General features: G+C 46.7%; 1 protein-coding gene across 1 annotated transcript in view; it reads left to right on the plus strand.

Annotated features, from left to right (window-relative positions):
* Positions 1 to 16571, plus strand: part of WDR72 (WD repeat domain 72) — a 76767-nt gene extending 60196 nt beyond the window's left edge. The window contains exons 19-20 of the mRNA XM_060282691.2: positions 9308 to 9403; positions 15929 to 16571. Of these exons, the coding sequence (XP_060138674.1) occupies positions 9308 to 9403; positions 15929 to 15984 (152 nt within the window). The 3' untranslated portion in view covers positions 15985 to 16571. The remainder of the gene's footprint in view (positions 1 to 9307; positions 9404 to 15928) is intronic.
* The last annotated feature ends 408 nt before the right edge of the window (positions 16572 to 16979 follow it).

Here is a 16979-nt window from a genome sequence, read left to right on the forward strand (position 1 = left end):
TGCTTCCACTTCTGCTTCTGCACTTCTTTCTGCCACAGCCTCTCCCTGCTCACTAAATTCTTTACCTCTTCCAACACAAACAGCTCCCAGTCTTCTCCCTCTGACCACTAGTCATCATCCAATCACCAGTCCCCAGGCTCTGAGCCTTCTTCTCTTGGGGTTCCCCCACTGGTGCTTTCTGTTAGAGATTCATTCCCTGCGTTTGCTTTCATGGGATTGTTGTTTATTACAGGACTGTGTATGTTTTGACTCCACACAGTGGGAAGTGACGAAGACAGGATGTTTGTGTTCCTGTGTTCCTGAAGTGGGACTATTGTCCTTTGTTCGCCTTTGCTGTCTGATGCTAGAGAGAGAGGGAGCCAGGTTGCAGTGCTCCATGTGTGTTTATGTGTAAATAAAATAGATTAGCCAAATGCTGTGCTGCTGAGGTCTGTTGCACAATTGCACAAACTCTGCAGATCCGTAAGTGTGCTGATGTCAGTTAGCATCAGTCGCTGTGATGTTTGGGCAGAAGAATGCTTTTGAAGCTCCCGGACAATCGATCAGGAGGGAGAGAACATGCCAGTCGGGCATGTGTCTCTCATAGCTGCCAAGTTTTCCCTTTTCTCGCGAGGAAGCCTATTCAGCATAAGGGAATTTCCCTTTAAAAAAGGGAGAACTTGGCAGCTATGGTGTCTCTGCCAGGGTCCTACTCGCGAGCAGGAGATCCTGACACTTTCCACCATTCCTCTGCATCTAGCCAGTCCATGACACTGAGTGGGAGCTAAGGCAGCATTGAGGATTTGTGGTGGTGGTCTTTCTCCAGTGGAGCTGGTGATGCGCTACCTCCTCATGAGATCATGCCCACACTGAGATTGGCCTTAGGAGGAACAGCTCCATTCTGGGTCTCCTTGACCCCCTTGGCTTCCACTTTCAGGCAAATAGAGCATCACTTTCCCCTTCCTGTGAAGCAGCAGGCCAGTGACCTCCAGATTGGCAATTGCTCTATCTAGGAGCTCATTAGTGGAGCTGTCTGTGTCTCTGCCATCAGGCATTTGGTGAAAAGGGCTGCCACTGACCCTGCCACACTTGGGTCAGGAGGTCAGGAGGTCTCGTTTATTATTCAAAATTGCTTTCTGACCTTTTCTCCACTAGGCCAAAGGAGGCGGGGTGTCTTCTGGCTGGTTGGATGAACTGCAACCAAATGCTGGTTTCTTGTGCGTTTGACTCTTTTATCACTGCTCTAAATTTGTGTTTCCTTGTATACACCTACTCATAGGCACAGTACTGTATCCTTGCACAGTGATTTATACATCTTGCTAAATATGCATTTTGAAAATAATTGCAGTGCCATGGAGTCTGTGTATTGCTTCACCTGCAAATCTACTGAGTGATTCAGTAGATTGATAGATATGATAGATAGTTTGTAGTTATAGATCAAGTCCAAGTCTTTGCAGATCTCCATGGTCTGAAGTTTTACTGTTTGACACTGATGGTTGTGGCAGTTGACCACCACAGCGTCCCTATGATGATGCACTATGATTTTGCTGGTGGCATTTTGCAGATGACAGCTGCTTAAGCCTCCTCTGGCTTTTGACAAAACTCTAAAGAGAGCTCTCAGTTTGAATCAGATGGAAGTCTTGTGCTCATTGCTCTGATCCTCAACAGAGATCCCTGCTTTGTCTGCTTGTAAGGCCAATCTTATTGCATACAGCTCATAAGTCTGGGTCACAACCAAGAGTCTTGTGGCACCTTAAAGACTAACACATTGATTATGGTGTAAGCTTTTAGGACTACGGCTTGCTTCGTGAGATACATACGTTTGCATGTTTATAAGGCTCTTCTTATGAACCACTTGCAGTTTGAACAGAGACAGCTGTACTATTAGGCAGAATAAGGTGACTGCCTCAGGCAGCTGATTTGGCATATTATGAAAAGACAGCCAATTATTGATTATTCCATTGATTATTGTAATTTTATTTTCAGGGAGAAAGAGAGGAGCCTGATGGGTTTTCTGCATCAGGTTCCAAAATAAGTTGAGTCGTGATCAGCATATTCACCTTGACTTGAGGTGGCTAGAGGAAGCAAATTGTCTCGGGCTGGCCCCAAATTTGACATTAATTTAAAGGCTGTGTTGGGGCACCTGTTGTTGGACTACACCTCCCCTCTGACTGCTGGGGGTGATGGAGGTCCAACAACATCTAGAAGACCACAAGCTCCCCATCCTAGTTTTTGGGTCATGTGTCTCACCCCCACCCCCACCCACTGTAGACCTTTCTTGGGTTCTGGCAATTCCAATAAAATCAATTCCTGATGTCAGAGCCTGCTGTCTCGTGCTGCTTTGGTAGAGATTGCTGCCTGGTCTCAACACATCTGCCTCCCCACCAGAATTAACAGAAGGCTAGTTGTCAAGTCAGCTGCATTAACAGCCAAATGAATTGGATCAAATCCCTTTGCAACATGGTGGATGAATGCAGACAAAGTCAGGGCATTTGGGAGCAGCTTAAGTTGCCCAAGGTAGGGGTGGGGGCAATGATCTAAATCTATAAGGCAGTCTTGCAAGTGCTCTCTCGCTCCCTCCCTCCCTCCTTCCCTCCACCTCCATCCCAGCTCTCTGTGGTTCAGTTCCTCATCAGTCCTGGAGAATACTGGTCCTGGCCTGCCTCCCTGGGTCCTTGTGAGGGTAAACAATAACTAAATGGGTTTGCCCTGAAACTGGTGTCAAAAGTCAGAGAGGAATCAAATGATTTTGAGACATTTAAAATAAAAAGAAGGTGGATTTATGGACTGAATTTCTTAAATATTTCCTTCCTTTTTAAAGTAACTGGCAGATGGAAAAAGTCCTTTTATCTTTATTGTTTCTTTTCATTTTTCATTTTTACTCTTCTTTTTTCCTCTTTCTCTTTCCTTACTTCTTCCTGTTGCTTTTCCTTTCCTTTCCTTTTATATCTTCTTTCCTTATTTCCTTCTTTCTTGTTGTATTCTCCCTTATTTGTTTTCTTCTCTTTCTTCTCCGGCTTGGGGCCTATATTAAGGGCCAGATATTGTGTGCTCATGCGGGTGGTAGATGGTTGATGGAGTGACCCTGGCTGGGAAGGCAGGGAAATGTTGGTCTCTGCTTCCAGCACATGGGCATGGCAGGGGAGGGGCAGCTGCCCCACCTAAACCAAGTAAATAAATAAAATACTTAACTAACTGACCAAATGTGTCACAGATAACTCAGTTCTGCCCCCCAAAACATATAAAGCATGCCCCCCTAAAATAAATCATGGTTACGCCCATGTTCCAGCACCATCAGCTCCTGCTTGTGGAAACAGTATTGAAAGCTTTGTTTGGGGTGTGAAAGGGGGAAAGAAGTTCCCAGTCCTGTAATCCTGCTTGCTGTTGATGTCCTTTGAATACACCCCTAGGCTGTTTTGGTGTGTGTGTGTGTGTGTGTGTGTGTGTGTGTGTGTGTTCCCCAACCCACCCTGCCAGCACAGATGACAGTAGAATTAAAGATCACATTGCCATTTACAGAAAGTAAAAGGTACAGTAAAGGTAAAGGGACCCCTGAGCATTAGGTCCAGTCGTGACCGACTCTGGGGTTGCAGCGCTCATCTCGCTTTATTGGCCGAGGGAGCCGGCATACAGCTTCCAGGTCATGTGGCCAGCATGACAAAGCCGCTTCTGGCGAACCAGAGCAGCACATGGAAACCTTCCCGCTATAGCGGTTCCTATTTATCTACTTGCCCTTTGACGTGCTTTTGAACTGCTAGGTTGGCAGGAGCTGGGACCGAGCAACGGGAGCTCACCCCGTCACAGGGATTCGAACCGCCGACCTTCTGATCAGCAAGCCCTAGGCTCAGTGGTTTAACCCACAGCGCCACCTGGGTCCCCTACAGAAAGTAGGAACTTCTTTTAAAAGAGCACTGAAACCAAATAAGTATTCTATTCCCTAAATGCCACCAATTCATTATGAAACTTAGTATGTGAAATGAAAATGATTTTAGTCTGCAGGCAAGGGCTGTGCATAATGTAACACCCCTGGTTAAACAAGTCACTCCAGACCATTTAAATGCCTTGTTCGTTTTGAGGCGTGCCTGGCATTTGACAGAGTCCCTCCTCCATAATGAGTTTCTCCAAAGCTGGAAGGCATAGCTGCCAAGTTATCCCTTTTTTTAAGGGATTTTCCCTTATGCTGAATAGGCTTCCTCGCGAGAAAAGGGAAAACTTGGCAGCTATGCTGGAAGGAGGTTTGGTGAAAATTATTTAAACCCAGTCATATTCTGACACACACATCCCTCCCAGGCTCTGCCATGTCATGTGGTGGTCAAAGAGGATCTCATAAGGAGGAGCCCCTTAGCTGGCGGGGCTGGCTGATCAAACTCTGCTCTGTGGCTCACTCAGAAACTTCAGACTTGCCATAGAGGTCTGTTCAATCAGCCTGTCCTCTGAGAAGGGAAATCCCTGGATCGTTGCCAAAAATCTAGACAGGCTTTTAGGATTACAAGTAACTTAATAAAGGATAATGACGACCCCCAAACTGAGCACACCAGTATCACAAGTCAGCTTAACCAAGTGCACTTATAAAGCAGGGGGCTGATATTAGGTTTTAAGTCAGATTAAGTTGTTGTATAACCTACAATTATATGGTTTTTCAGTTTGGGGGAAAATGGAGGTGATTGGGCTCAATAGACCCTTCTGTATATTTAATTTCTGCTTAATTGGATTGGGAGCTGCTGAAACATCTTGGAGTTGGAGCCTCTAATCTGAGGAGATGATCCCAACAGTTTTGCAGAGCTTAGGGCAGCAGACAGATAACGTGAGCATGCGAAGAAGGCTCACACCGAGGCCCCTTCATCATCCCAGTTTTTCAGCAGCTTGTGCTGCCACTGTTTTTTTTTCAACTGCAAACAGATCTATCCGTTGTGCTCCACTTTGCCCACATTTGCAGGCCAAAAAAAGCGAGTTTGGCTTTAGGTGCTCTGTTTATTTGTTTTCATGCATGAATCACTTCCTGTAGAACACCTCAAAGTTATACATAGGTAACATATATTGAAAACAAAACAATTCCAGTTTCAAATTCATTACAAAGCCTTAATTAGGGGAGCTGTTTCTCGCCCCCTTTGCATTTTGTGGGTGCCAGAGTCCAACTAACCACCCTTAATGAGAGGAGCAGGGGCTTCCTCTGAGGAGTACAATGGCTCTCAGAAAAAAAATCTGTATTTCCCTAATGCACAAGTCTTCTTCTCTTGAAATCTAGGGGGGAACTGCCACCCCACCCACAGTAGGGCCATCAGTTGCAACTGGATCAACTGTGTGGTGTAGTGGCTGGAGGATCAGAATTGAACTGGGGAGAGCTGGGTTCAAATCCCCATTCATGAAGCTCTCAGTGTGGTCTTGGGTTGGTTGACCAGTCATCTTACCTTACCTGCAGGGTTGCTCTGGGAAGAGGGATCACTGGACGGTATGCCCTGAGCACTTTGGAGGGGTAATAATAATAATAATAATAATAATAATAATAATAATAATTTATTATTTATACCCCGCCCATCTGGCTGGGTTTCCCCAGCCACTCTGGGCGGCTTCCAACAGAAAAATAGAACACAATAATCTATTAAACATTAAAAGCCTCCCTGAACAGGGCTGCCTTCAGATGTCTTGTAAAAGTCTGGTAGTTGTTTTCCTCTTTGACATCTGTTGGGAGGGCATTCCACAGGGCAGGCGCCACCACCGAGAAGGCCCTCTGCCTAGTTCCCTGCAACTTGGCTTCTCGCAACAAGGGAACCGCCAGAAGGCCCTCGGTGCTGGACCTTAGTGTCCAGGCAGAATGATGGAGGTGGAGATGCTCCTTCAGGTATACTGGACCGAGGCCATTTAGGGTAAATATATAAGACCCCTCCTTGAGAATTGAATAAGACATAAGGGGTCCCTCAGCCTCTCCCAATCAAATGGGCTCAAAATTTATCATGTTACATAGATCTGGATTGTGCTTCAGGCATAACTGGCATGGATCTTCTTCCATTTTGCAGTCAAGTCTTCATTGCCCAGGCAATGCCTTTGGCCAGCAAAGCATCAGCTGGAACTTCCTTTGCTTATTGCCTTCGGGATTCTGTGAGTCATTCCTTTAGCCATTTGCTGCTATCATTTAAATTTCATTTACAGATCACACTTGCACTCCAGTGTCCTGTTTCAGGCAGAAAACCCTGCTGGGGGGGGGGGTTGGTGCAGGAGGGGGGTACAGCTGGGCCCTGGAGAGCCAGTGTGGTGTAGTGGTTAAGAGCGGTAGACTTGTAATCTGGGGAACCGGGTTCCCGTCTCCGCTCCTCCACATGCAGCTGCTGGGTGACCTTGGGCTAGTCACACTTCTTTGAAGTCTCTCAGCCCCACCCACCTCACAGAGTGTTTGTTGTGGGAGAGGAAGGGAAAGGAGAATGTTAGCTGCTTTGAGATTCCTTCGGGTAGTGATAAAGCGGGATATCAAATCCAAACTCTTCTTCTCTTCTTCTTCTTCTTCTGGTTCCAGAGAAGCCAAATCCACCCAGGGTCTAATGAGCAGAGCCAGAGTCAAAAGTCCAGAAAAGCGAGTCAGTGGACAGGTGTCTTGCATTCCAAAATGTGTAGTCAGAACATAGTGGGATGCCAGGTCTCAAACACACAGAGCAGAGAAGTAGTTATCAGCACCATGGAGAGTTCTAGCTAAACTGAGCCCAAAGGAGGGTTTTGGCTTCTGGCCCCAGAGTAAAGGCCTCCATACCTGCTTGCTTTAGGGGCTTTTGACTGCACCAACATGAGTGTGGACGTGGCATGATGTGCCTTTGGAGCTTGTGCCCCTGGCAATCTGCAGATGTCAGTGCTGAAGGGCGATGGGGGGGGGCCTCTGGCTTCATGGAACTTCCTCCTGGTGACATGAGTTCTCAGGCGGTAGGGGTGCTGATGACTTTGTCATACTTGCTTTATATAGAGCATACATGTGGTGTTTTGGTGTCACATGAATCCCATGTTATAGACATAGGTAGCCAAGGCTTGAATTCAGCCTTCTCAGAGCCATGTCTCACTTCCTAACTGCAGTGGGTGTCTAATAAGGGGTTAACATGCTCCCCTTCCCCTCTTCTATCTCTCTGACTTCATTCAGGCCATGTACAGCTGTCAGATATGGTCTTTGTATCCATAAGGAGGAAGAAAGGTCACCTTGCTCTCTGGAAATTACACAGAGTGCCTATTGGTGCTTGCTGCTTTGCCCTAGCTAACTGTTGACACTAGTCTCCTGGCTGACCCCATCTATGTCGGTGTCTCTAAGAGATATTCCCCGCTGCCATATGGTGCTCTACTCACTTCAGAGTCCTAATTTCAGGGCCTCTGGAATTAATTCTTTAATCTGCCCTCCAAAAATTGTAATGAAGACACTGACGTTTAATCAGTATAACAGCAAGAGCTTACTACACAATCAGACCCCAACTTTACATTTCAGTAACCCCCCCTACCTTTTAAAAACTACACCACCAGATTACCAAATGCCGCAGTACCAGGATTGAGCCACTGACCAAAAGAGCCTTACAGGTCACTTCCAGCTGTGATTTCCCAGCCCTTCTTTGATCTGTGCCACTGCATGAGGCTTTCAGCGTCTCTCAAATGACACAATGCAGCTATTGAATTCCTCTGGAGATGTGGAGCAACCTTGAGCAGGTTTCACCTGGGAATATTTGCATTCTCCTCCCTCACAGAGAAGTCAAAATGAACACAATCACTCTAGACTTCATTAGTGGTTTTCTTGCAAGCTTTGGTGGGAAAATGGTTTTGACGAATTAGATTTGAAGCTGCTCAGAAGTCTTGCTGAGCTTGTAACACAACTTAAATTAAGTTATACTGTAGCTACAAGTGATAAGCCCTGCTTGCTAATTTACAATTATATTTATTCACTTTGTTCCCATAAGTTTTTGAATGCTTTCACTAGTCCAAGATAGATTTGCCTGTTTACCAAATGCTCCTGACTTTCAAAAGCTGTATTGCAGCCTGAATAGAATTATGATCTGCTAAGAGCAGCAAAACAATAATCAGATTTACCTGCCCCCTCCTCTCCTCCTCCTGAGGTGACCCATTCAGGCTCTAAGGTGGATTCCTGGAAGGACAGTCTTCCAAGACTCAGCTTAGTCCATGTGCCTCTTGCTCCCCTTGGTAGCTCAGACTATTATCACGGTGTGACAAAAGACCAGCAGAAAGTTTATACAGTGGTACCTTGGTTCTCAAACGCCTTGGTTCTCAAACAACTTGGAACTCAAACTCTGCAAACCCGGAAGTAAGTGTTCCAGTTTGTGAACTTTTTTCAGAACTCAAACAAGCATGCTCTGTTTTGAGTGTTACGCTTCCGATTTGAGTGCTGCACTTCTGTTTTGAGGACACACTTCCGTTTGGAGTGTTGCACTGAGGTCTGTCTGTTTTTGCTATTTATTTTGCATTTTTGTGGCTCTTTGTGTCTGTGTGTGACTGTGTGGAACCCAGTTCACCTACTGATTGATTGCGTGACTGCAGTACTTTCTTTATTGCTTTCATTTTATGGATCAATGGTCTTGTTAGATAGTAAAAGTCATGTTAAATTGCTGTTTTGGGGGTTGTTTTTAAAAGTCTGGAACAGATTAATCAATTTTGCATTCCTTTCTATGGGAAAGCGTGCCTTGGTTTTGGAACGCTTTGGTTTTGGAACGTACTTCTGGAATGGATTAAGTTTGAGAACCAAGGTACCACTGTATAGAGATGTAGATGTTAGGATTTCTTTCTCATCTTGTTTGTTTCCCGTACAGTATGTGTTGGTATATATGCACTAGAGGCTATGTATGTTCCATTCTCCCAGGTTCCCCCATGAATTTCCCTGCAAATTGTCAGGCACTGCTTCTACTGTGGTGCTTCTTTCTCCATTGCCACAGAAGTTCTTATTCCTAAAAGCTGGGTCAGTTCTTAAAGCGTATCAGTGACTGGGGAAAACAGTTGTGCTGGGTGCAGATACTGGGAAAGAGAAGAAAGATGAAGGGTTTCATACTTGTTTCATTTCTGGTTTGACGTATATTCATATTTATTTTGTTAAATCTTAAGACATTTGGAATTGGGCGGGCTTAGTATCCAAACTAAGAAAATGTGACCTTGGCATAGAAAGAGCAGCTGAAAGAAAGTTAGATATTTGCTAGAGTTACAGGTAGGTAGCCGTGTTGGTCTGAGTCGAAACAAAATAAAAAAATTCCTTCAGTAGCACCTTAAAGACCAACTAAGTTTTTATTTTGGTATGAGCTTTCGTGTGCATGCACACTTCATCAGATTGCTAGAGTGTTACTGTTCTTCTCTTTTTTTCTTTTAGCTGCCACCAATTGTGACAACTGCACAACACCTGCGGACCTCCAAGAAGGAAAAGACATGGCTGAGAGGCAGGTCTTGGAAGAGTCGGAAAATCCAGGTGGGAGAATCCTAGGTGCTTGCCTGGTGCAGCCGTGTGAGAACGCAGGCAAGGCAGAGGGGTCAAGGGAATGTGGTTTCCTTTGGGGCAGGGCCTGCATCTGGCCAATTGTCTCTGGAGAATTTGGAGCCCCTTTCACGCAGGGCCAGGCAGGGCAAAGCGGATATAAGAAGTTTGCCATAAGAATTAGTGATAGACTTGAGATGGGAAACTGGATGGACCAGATAGTGATCTCTTCTTTCCCAGAAAAAAAAGGACCAGGGTGCTGTTCAACTATCAATCAATCATGCTGCTCTTGAGAAAATTTAATGGGAAGCAGTATTGTAGCATTTCGTTTTTTCTCCAGATCAGCAACTACTGTATTTCTCCTCCCTCTTCTCACATCCATCTTTCGATAGATGCCAAGTTCTCTCCATTGTTTCATCTCTTGTCACATGTCCTGCATACGTCCATTTTAACTTCCCACTACACCTGCAACTTTTGATCTTTGTCATAGCCATTTATGATCTTTTCTATCTTTTAATGATCTTTCTTAGCTCGCCTGTTCTATGGCATGCTGTGCCGTTCTTACGCTGTTCTCCGTGTCCAGTTCTCCGCTCCATCACAGATAAAATGCACATATCAAACACTTCAGCTTTCAAAGCTAAGGTTATATTTTTTGTTTTTGGATATAAAGCTAAATTTTCCAACAGCTGCTTTTGATTATTTTAGCCTCCTATTTCTTGCTGCTGCTTGTGCTTCTCTTCCCAATGCAATCTTTGTCCTAATATTATTTTCCTAATCCTATATAATAAAGTCCCTGTGTCTCTGCGTCCAGTCCCTGTGTCCGCGCAAATGCGCATGTGCCTCACGGACACAGGGACTGGACGAAGAGGCGGGATGTACACGCGCGCGCGTTCCCCCCCCCCAATCCTCTGCCTCCCGTTCCCCTGCAGCGGCGGACCAAGATGGCGGCATTGGGCTCCGGGGCCGCGGCGGCCCCAGAGCCCAATGCCGCCATCTTGGTCCACCGTCGCAGCCTCCTGACAACCCTACCTGGCCTGTGGGAGGAGCGGCGGGGCTGCGGCCTTCCCTACCTCTCTGCGGTCGGCCGCAGGACACGATGGGAGAGCGCTTTGTTTAATTGCGTTCCTGGCACGCCCCGCGGCCGAGCGCAGAAAGGGAGGGAAGGCCGCGGACCCGTCACACCTCTAGCGCCCGTTTTCTTAACGGGCTGAATGAGACTAGTATTTTAATAAAGGGAGAAGGGGAAAATCTCCTGGAGCATCCCATGGGCCGATATATATTTGTGCACAAAGTACTGAAGTAATGACATGTCCCTCCTTTGACCCAGTTGGCCAGGGCCGTATTCAGGAGAATTTGCAGAGTGCTGCCTCTCATTCATGAAAGGGCTAAGCAGCCTTGTCCATCCATTCCCTCCCTCCCCCCCCAGCCTGCCCTGCTGCCGCCAATATATTTTCTTCTTCTCCTACATCTTTGTGTGCCAATCCGTGAACCATAAGCTGAGTTCTGTCAGCTTAGTTAAAAGGTCCCCAAATCTAGCCACGCATGTGTGCTGCTGAGAGGGCAGCTGCCGAGCGGCCTGATCCTTCCCCAAGGAGCACTGCTGAGATTTAATTTTCGGTGAAAGGGTGCAGCAGCCTGAAATCCATGTCAGGTCCCTGAAGTCATCTCAGACCCCACCTCAGGCTGTGGGGCTGCGCGATTGGCTTTCAGAGCACAGGATTCTCCGGGAGGGAGGTGAAAAGGAGCCTGCCGCCATTTACCTGCTCTAAGCCGGGCTTGGTTTCTAGCACTGCCCAGGAATGCAGGAGGAACAACTCTTCCCATGCCACTAAGTTAGAGAAGGGCAGGAGCTTCTTCTGAGACTGGCTCGAAAACAATAAACGTCAGCTATCTGAGCAACAAAAAGAGCATATCCCGTGGCTTCATTTGGTTGTAACAACAAGCAGCCTGCAGTTGCAAATATTCTCCATGAACTGTTTCCCTTTGAAGGAAATGTATATTCTGGCTTTTGATTGTTTCTGCCATTAGCTCCCATGAAATTGAGCTCATTCCCCCCTCTCCCAGAGATGTGCGACTTGAAATCCAGGAGGTGTTAGGCCAGCAGCAGAGGAGTTAAGGGAGATTTAGCACACAGGCAGAGGTGCGCCAGAGAATATGTTTACTGGTACAGCCTCTCCGCTGCATCTGAGAGCTCTGCCTGGCCTCTCTCTCTCTCTGCTATCATTGCCTTTGGAAGGAGTCATGAATTCCCCCAGCCTTGGCCTCTGTCCGTTCCTGCATTTTAAAGAACTTTCATCCTCCTCCTCGGTCAGGAAACCTCCAGAGAGTTTTCTACGGGGCTCGTTGCTTCCCACTGAGAATTTGTAGCTTGGTTGTCATGGCGACGTCGTATTTCTCCAAGAATTGCTCATATTGATCCGTGGACAGGCGTAAATGGACAGGCGAGAGTGAAGAATAAGGAGGGCGGCTGGGAGTCCTCTAATGTGACCAGAGGTTATGGGGCTGGAAATCAGCTCATAGCCAGCATCTAGAGGGAGAGAAAGGGGACAGCTTCATTTCATTTCAGGGGTTTTGTTTTCACACTTTGTGCGATTGTCGACTTTCCCCATTGACTGGGCGGGGGGGGGGAGGGGGGAGGGACGACGACTTGTTAGTCGCCTTGTCATGCCAGATCTTCAGCGCTTGCCCTGACACAGCTGTCAGACTCCCCTTGCCGGGCAGTTTGGGGACCCGCAACAAAGACCCGGGGACATGAATTATTTATTGCTGCTTGTAGGGATGGAATTATGTGATAAGAAATCGAGACACTTCTGACAGAAGCCCTTGTTTGAAAAGAGAGGTCTGGTGAGGGGAGCCAGGTCTTTCTTGATGCCTGCCTCTTAATCTTTGGGCAAGCAAAAGCCCAGCAGTCCCGGGGAGATGGGAAGGTGCCCACCCACCTCTGACCCCTGTGCCAAAACCTTGCTTTCCAGGGTGGCACGGCTGCGGCTTCTGGGTGCCCTGCTGTGCCATGGGAGAAGTGAAGAGAAGCGGCAGCTGGGATTAGATCTCTGCTGAAGCCACTTCTCTTTGCTTCTCTGGATGTGGCAGGGGCGGGCAGGGCAGTGTCCCCACAGGATTCCACCACTGGAGGTGGCTGCTTCAGTCCATTTCAGGCCAGCCCTGATGCCGAAATCTCTTTGCCCTCAAAAGCAAAGCTTGGCTAAATGAGAGGTTACCTTAACCAACCAACAGTACCTGGTTGGCAGCTGGGTGCTGGCTAGCAAGCTCTGTGTTTTACTGCCCCATAGCTGAACTGATCCTCATTGCAGGGTCACCTGAGCCTCACATGCCTCTCCCCCTCCTCCACAGGGGGCTCATCCAGATCATCATCCCAGATATAGAGGTCCCTCAGGGGCCACCCCAAGGCAGCCACTCCTTCCCCAAGCATCCTTTCAGGCTGAGCACCTAAACAGCTGGCACCTTCACCTGACAGAGCAATGACAGGAAGGGGTGCCATAAACTGGGGCCACCTCATTTGCTGTGAATAGGCACCAAGGTAGCATGTTGCTGGGGCTTCCAGGGCCCTGCTTCACACCCCACTATGCAGTGGCTGAAGGTGTTGCCACCCAGGGGCATTTGAGAGGCTGCCCACCTGTTTGCGTTTGGCAGAAAAGGGCACCTCCACCATTAGCATCCAACAGGTGGCTTCCCAACACTGCCTCAAATAATAATAATAATAATAATAATAATAATAATAATAATAATAATAAATTTATTTCTACCTCGCTCATTTGGCTGGGTTTCCCCAGCCACTCTGGGCAGCTTTCAACAGAACATTAAAAACAGAATAAAACTTCAAACATTAAAAACTTCCCTAAACAGGGCTGCCTTCAGATGCCTTCTAAAAGTTGGATAGCTGTTTATTTCCTTGACATCTGTTGGGAGGGCGTTCCACAGGGCGGGTGCCACTACCGAGAAGGCCCTCTGCCTGGTTCCCTGTAACCTCACTTGTCACAGGGAGGGAACCGCCAGAAGGCCCTCGGCACTGGACCTCAGTGTCCAGGCAGAATGATGAGTTCCAATGGCAAGGAATTGCAAGAAAGGAGCAGGCTCTGTTCCATTCTGCTTGTGGGCTTCATCCGTAAGGGGCATCTGGTTGGGGCAGACTGAAGCAGCCATCTTGCGTGGTGGAATCCCATGGGGATTGCAAGGCGTCAACAGCTTCCAGCAAAATCTTGTGGAGCTATCTCAAGTCTTCCACAAGATCTCACAAGAGTTCCGTGAGATCTCATTGGAAGCCTCCTCCTCCACCGTGTGATGTTGGTGAAGTTTTGAGGGTGCAGGTGGTACCTTCCTATTTCACCTCAGGTGGTGGAACCAGAACTGGGTGTGATGCTCAGATCAGCTGCTTGCAAAGCAGAGCAACCCCCCCCCCCAATAATAGGTCCTATGCAGGCAGCAGCAAGGCCCCAAGGACAGATTAGCCTTCTGGGCCGATGCTGTTTGGTCCTTATGCAAAACTGGAAGAAAACATGCCTCATTTATTTATATAATGCTTTATACCCCACCCTTCTAATGTATATGCAAGATTTGTGATGGCTTGCAATAACTGGAATCATAATATCAAAGGCAAGACAGCAGTATCAGCAAAACACAGCAAAGGCAGACACTGCAGATAAGAACATGTTCTTCAGATAAAGCATTATCTGCCTAGGAAGGCAACAGCCTGCTGGAACAAAAAGGTCTTCATTAGCCAGTGGAAGACAAGCGTGGTCCAAGGTGTCCAGAACTCCACTGTGGGACACAGAGGAGGGCCGCCCCATGTTATCTTTAATGAGTGCTCAGGCTGGTCAGGGAGAGGGAGACCCTCAAAGGACCTTGCTTTGGAAATGTTGGTCAACAAGCAGGAGGGCATTAATGGGCTGAAAGGGGCATGTCTTGCAACAAAAAGCAGGCATGACACATTTTAGGAATGGCAGGAGAAGGCGTTCCTGCCAAGGAGAATTGGCATGACAGCTTGGACCTTGCGAGGCCAGCTGTAGCCTTTGAACCAAATGAACTGGCGCAAGAGCAGAGATGGAGGGGTATTCAATATAAGCTCATGGAAATGAATTCCATGCGAATAGAATTTCCATGGTCAGAGGCAGTATAAGCCCAAGTGCCAGGGGCAGGGCGAAAATCAGGGGTTGGTCATCATCACCTTCAGGCCTTGCATGTAAGCTTCAGTGGGAGGCATCTGAGTGGTCACTGTGAACAACAGAATTCCGTGCTAGGCTGACCATTAATCTTACGGCTGTTAGCCACAATGGATATGGGTCACCTCCATTTGCAGGAGACACTGTGAACAGGCTCAAGCCTTCTTCATCTGCTGCTTAGAATCCTGGAATTGTAGCATTGGAAGGGACCTTGAGTATCGTCTAGTTTAGCTCCCTGATATGTAGGAATCTTTTCCCCAATGTGGGGCTCGAACCCACGGCCATGAGATTAAGAGTCTCTTGCTCCACCATTTGAGCTATGCAAGGTCCCCCTGGTGGCACCTGACTGCTCTTTCGGCGATGATGGAGCTTTGGTCTGATTCAACAGGAGGCACTTCTCTATTATATATCAATGCTTTTTAAAAAATGTTTTCATTTTCCTGTGTCTTAAGCTCTTCAGAAATGGCCAGCCTTACCCATAGCTTGTTCTGAAAATAATAATGAAAACGTCATCACTACCTTTCCCTTGCTGTAAGCCTATCAGCCAAGCAGACAATTCATATGACATTTGAATAATTTGAGGAATGCATAAGGAATGTATTGAGCCGACATTTCAGTTTGTCACACCCAAGGATTTTGCACAGCATCCAACCAAACTTGAACAATGCATTTGAAACAATAGCCAGATTTTGGTAAATAATGTACGTTGACCACATAAAGTCAAGTGATAATTTGCTCTATTGGTATTATCTAGCTTTTCTGTGGAATTTCTGATAATCCAGATAATGTGTCTGCCATCCATCTGTTGAGCTTTGAAATCAATTTGGTCAAGCAGGAAATTAATCCAGGATTTAACTGTGATGCTGACCCACCAGATCCCATAGGCTAAAGTAAAGCAATTAAAAAGTTGAGGAGTCTATTAACCATTGTCCCACCCTTTTGCCACGTACCACTCCATTCACCATTGCGTGGCTTTTTGCCTCTGCAGATGACCTAATTTCAGGTCTTGACCTCTAAAGCGAGGGGGAAATATTCACACACAAACACTTCTTAAGCTGGACTTTCCTTGCCCCTCCATTTTCTAGGTATATGAGAGGTGAGAAGTTGCGCAGATACCAGTCTGTGGTATGGAGGTGTGTGTGTGTGTGTGTGTTTGTGTGTGTGTGTTGTTTTGGGCCACAACACTGTAAAATTGATTTAAGGCTTAATTTCTGCAGATGTTTGTTAAAAGTTATGAAAATGTGTTGTTCTAAAGTCAACTGGCTCTGTGTGCCTGCATGTGCATGGGAACCTTTTAACAGCATGCAGAAGATTTTAAAAATGTGGCATTTTTGTTTTGCAGATGAGAAGAAGTCGCATCCTTGGATGTTCAAGGTGTGTTCTTGCAAACTGTGTTAGAGGTCGGTCTCACCCTCCTAAGGAAGGCAGAAGATGGAGAATTGTAGCAAAAGTGGAAATTCACGCTGTGTTTTGGTGTGGCTGCCTATTTCTTGGGCTTTGCATTAACCATATTTCACGGCACCTTCCTATCCTTCCAAGCCTTCATATCCCTCTCCCCATTACCACATTTACGCTAAATAACCAGGGCAGAGTTCCTGTTTCTGCGGAGGAAAACATGTACTATTTTTCTCCCCATTTACTTTCAACTTTTCATTATTTAGGTACCCCACTCCCCCCTTTAAAAAGGCAATGGTGAAACAGCGCTAAGATGTTTGAACCACATGACAATGCAAAAGTGTTTATCTGAGTTTACCACACACACACACACACAAAATATTTTCAGTGTGAGCTGCTTATGTTTGCCCCCCAAAAGGCACAAAAATAAAAACAGAATTTCAAGGAGAACATCCGTGTCATTGGAAGCCTTGTGAGAAATGCAGTTTCAGCACCAACACCTGATTCTGCATGTTGTTGTTGTTTTTATAAAGGTAGCTGTATTAGTCTAATACTGTATGCAGAAATAAATTTGTTAGGTTTTTAAGGTGCCATAAGACTATGTTATTTATAAAGGTCAGCGATGGTGCATTCACTTTTCTTGGGGGCATCTGGGAGCTGGACTAGATGGGCCCCCTTTGGCCTGACCCAGCTGCCAGGCTGTTCTTAGAAGAAAGATTTGATACAGAAGTTTGACTTGAGTTTAAATAAAGCATTGTTGCAAAAGTTGTGTGCCACCCCTACTCTCTGCAAGATTCCTGGGGGTACCAGACGCTCACCCAGGGTCTGTGTTCCTTTGGAGAATTGAGACACGGCAGAGACTATTGTAGCTTTAAGAATTATGGTTTATTCATCTATTTACACCTTTAGTCCTCATGGAGGAAGTCCAAATCTTACAGCATTGTCATTTCAAGAGGGGCTTGTCCCCCGTAACAGTGCAGCCCTGGAGTCCAGGGCAT

Source organism: Zootoca vivipara, chromosome 13 (genome assembly GCF_965207765.1).
Source record: "Zootoca vivipara chromosome 13, rZooViv2.hap1.1, whole genome shotgun sequence".
Classification (NCBI taxonomy): domain Eukaryota; kingdom Metazoa; phylum Chordata; class Lepidosauria; order Squamata; family Lacertidae; genus Zootoca; species Zootoca vivipara.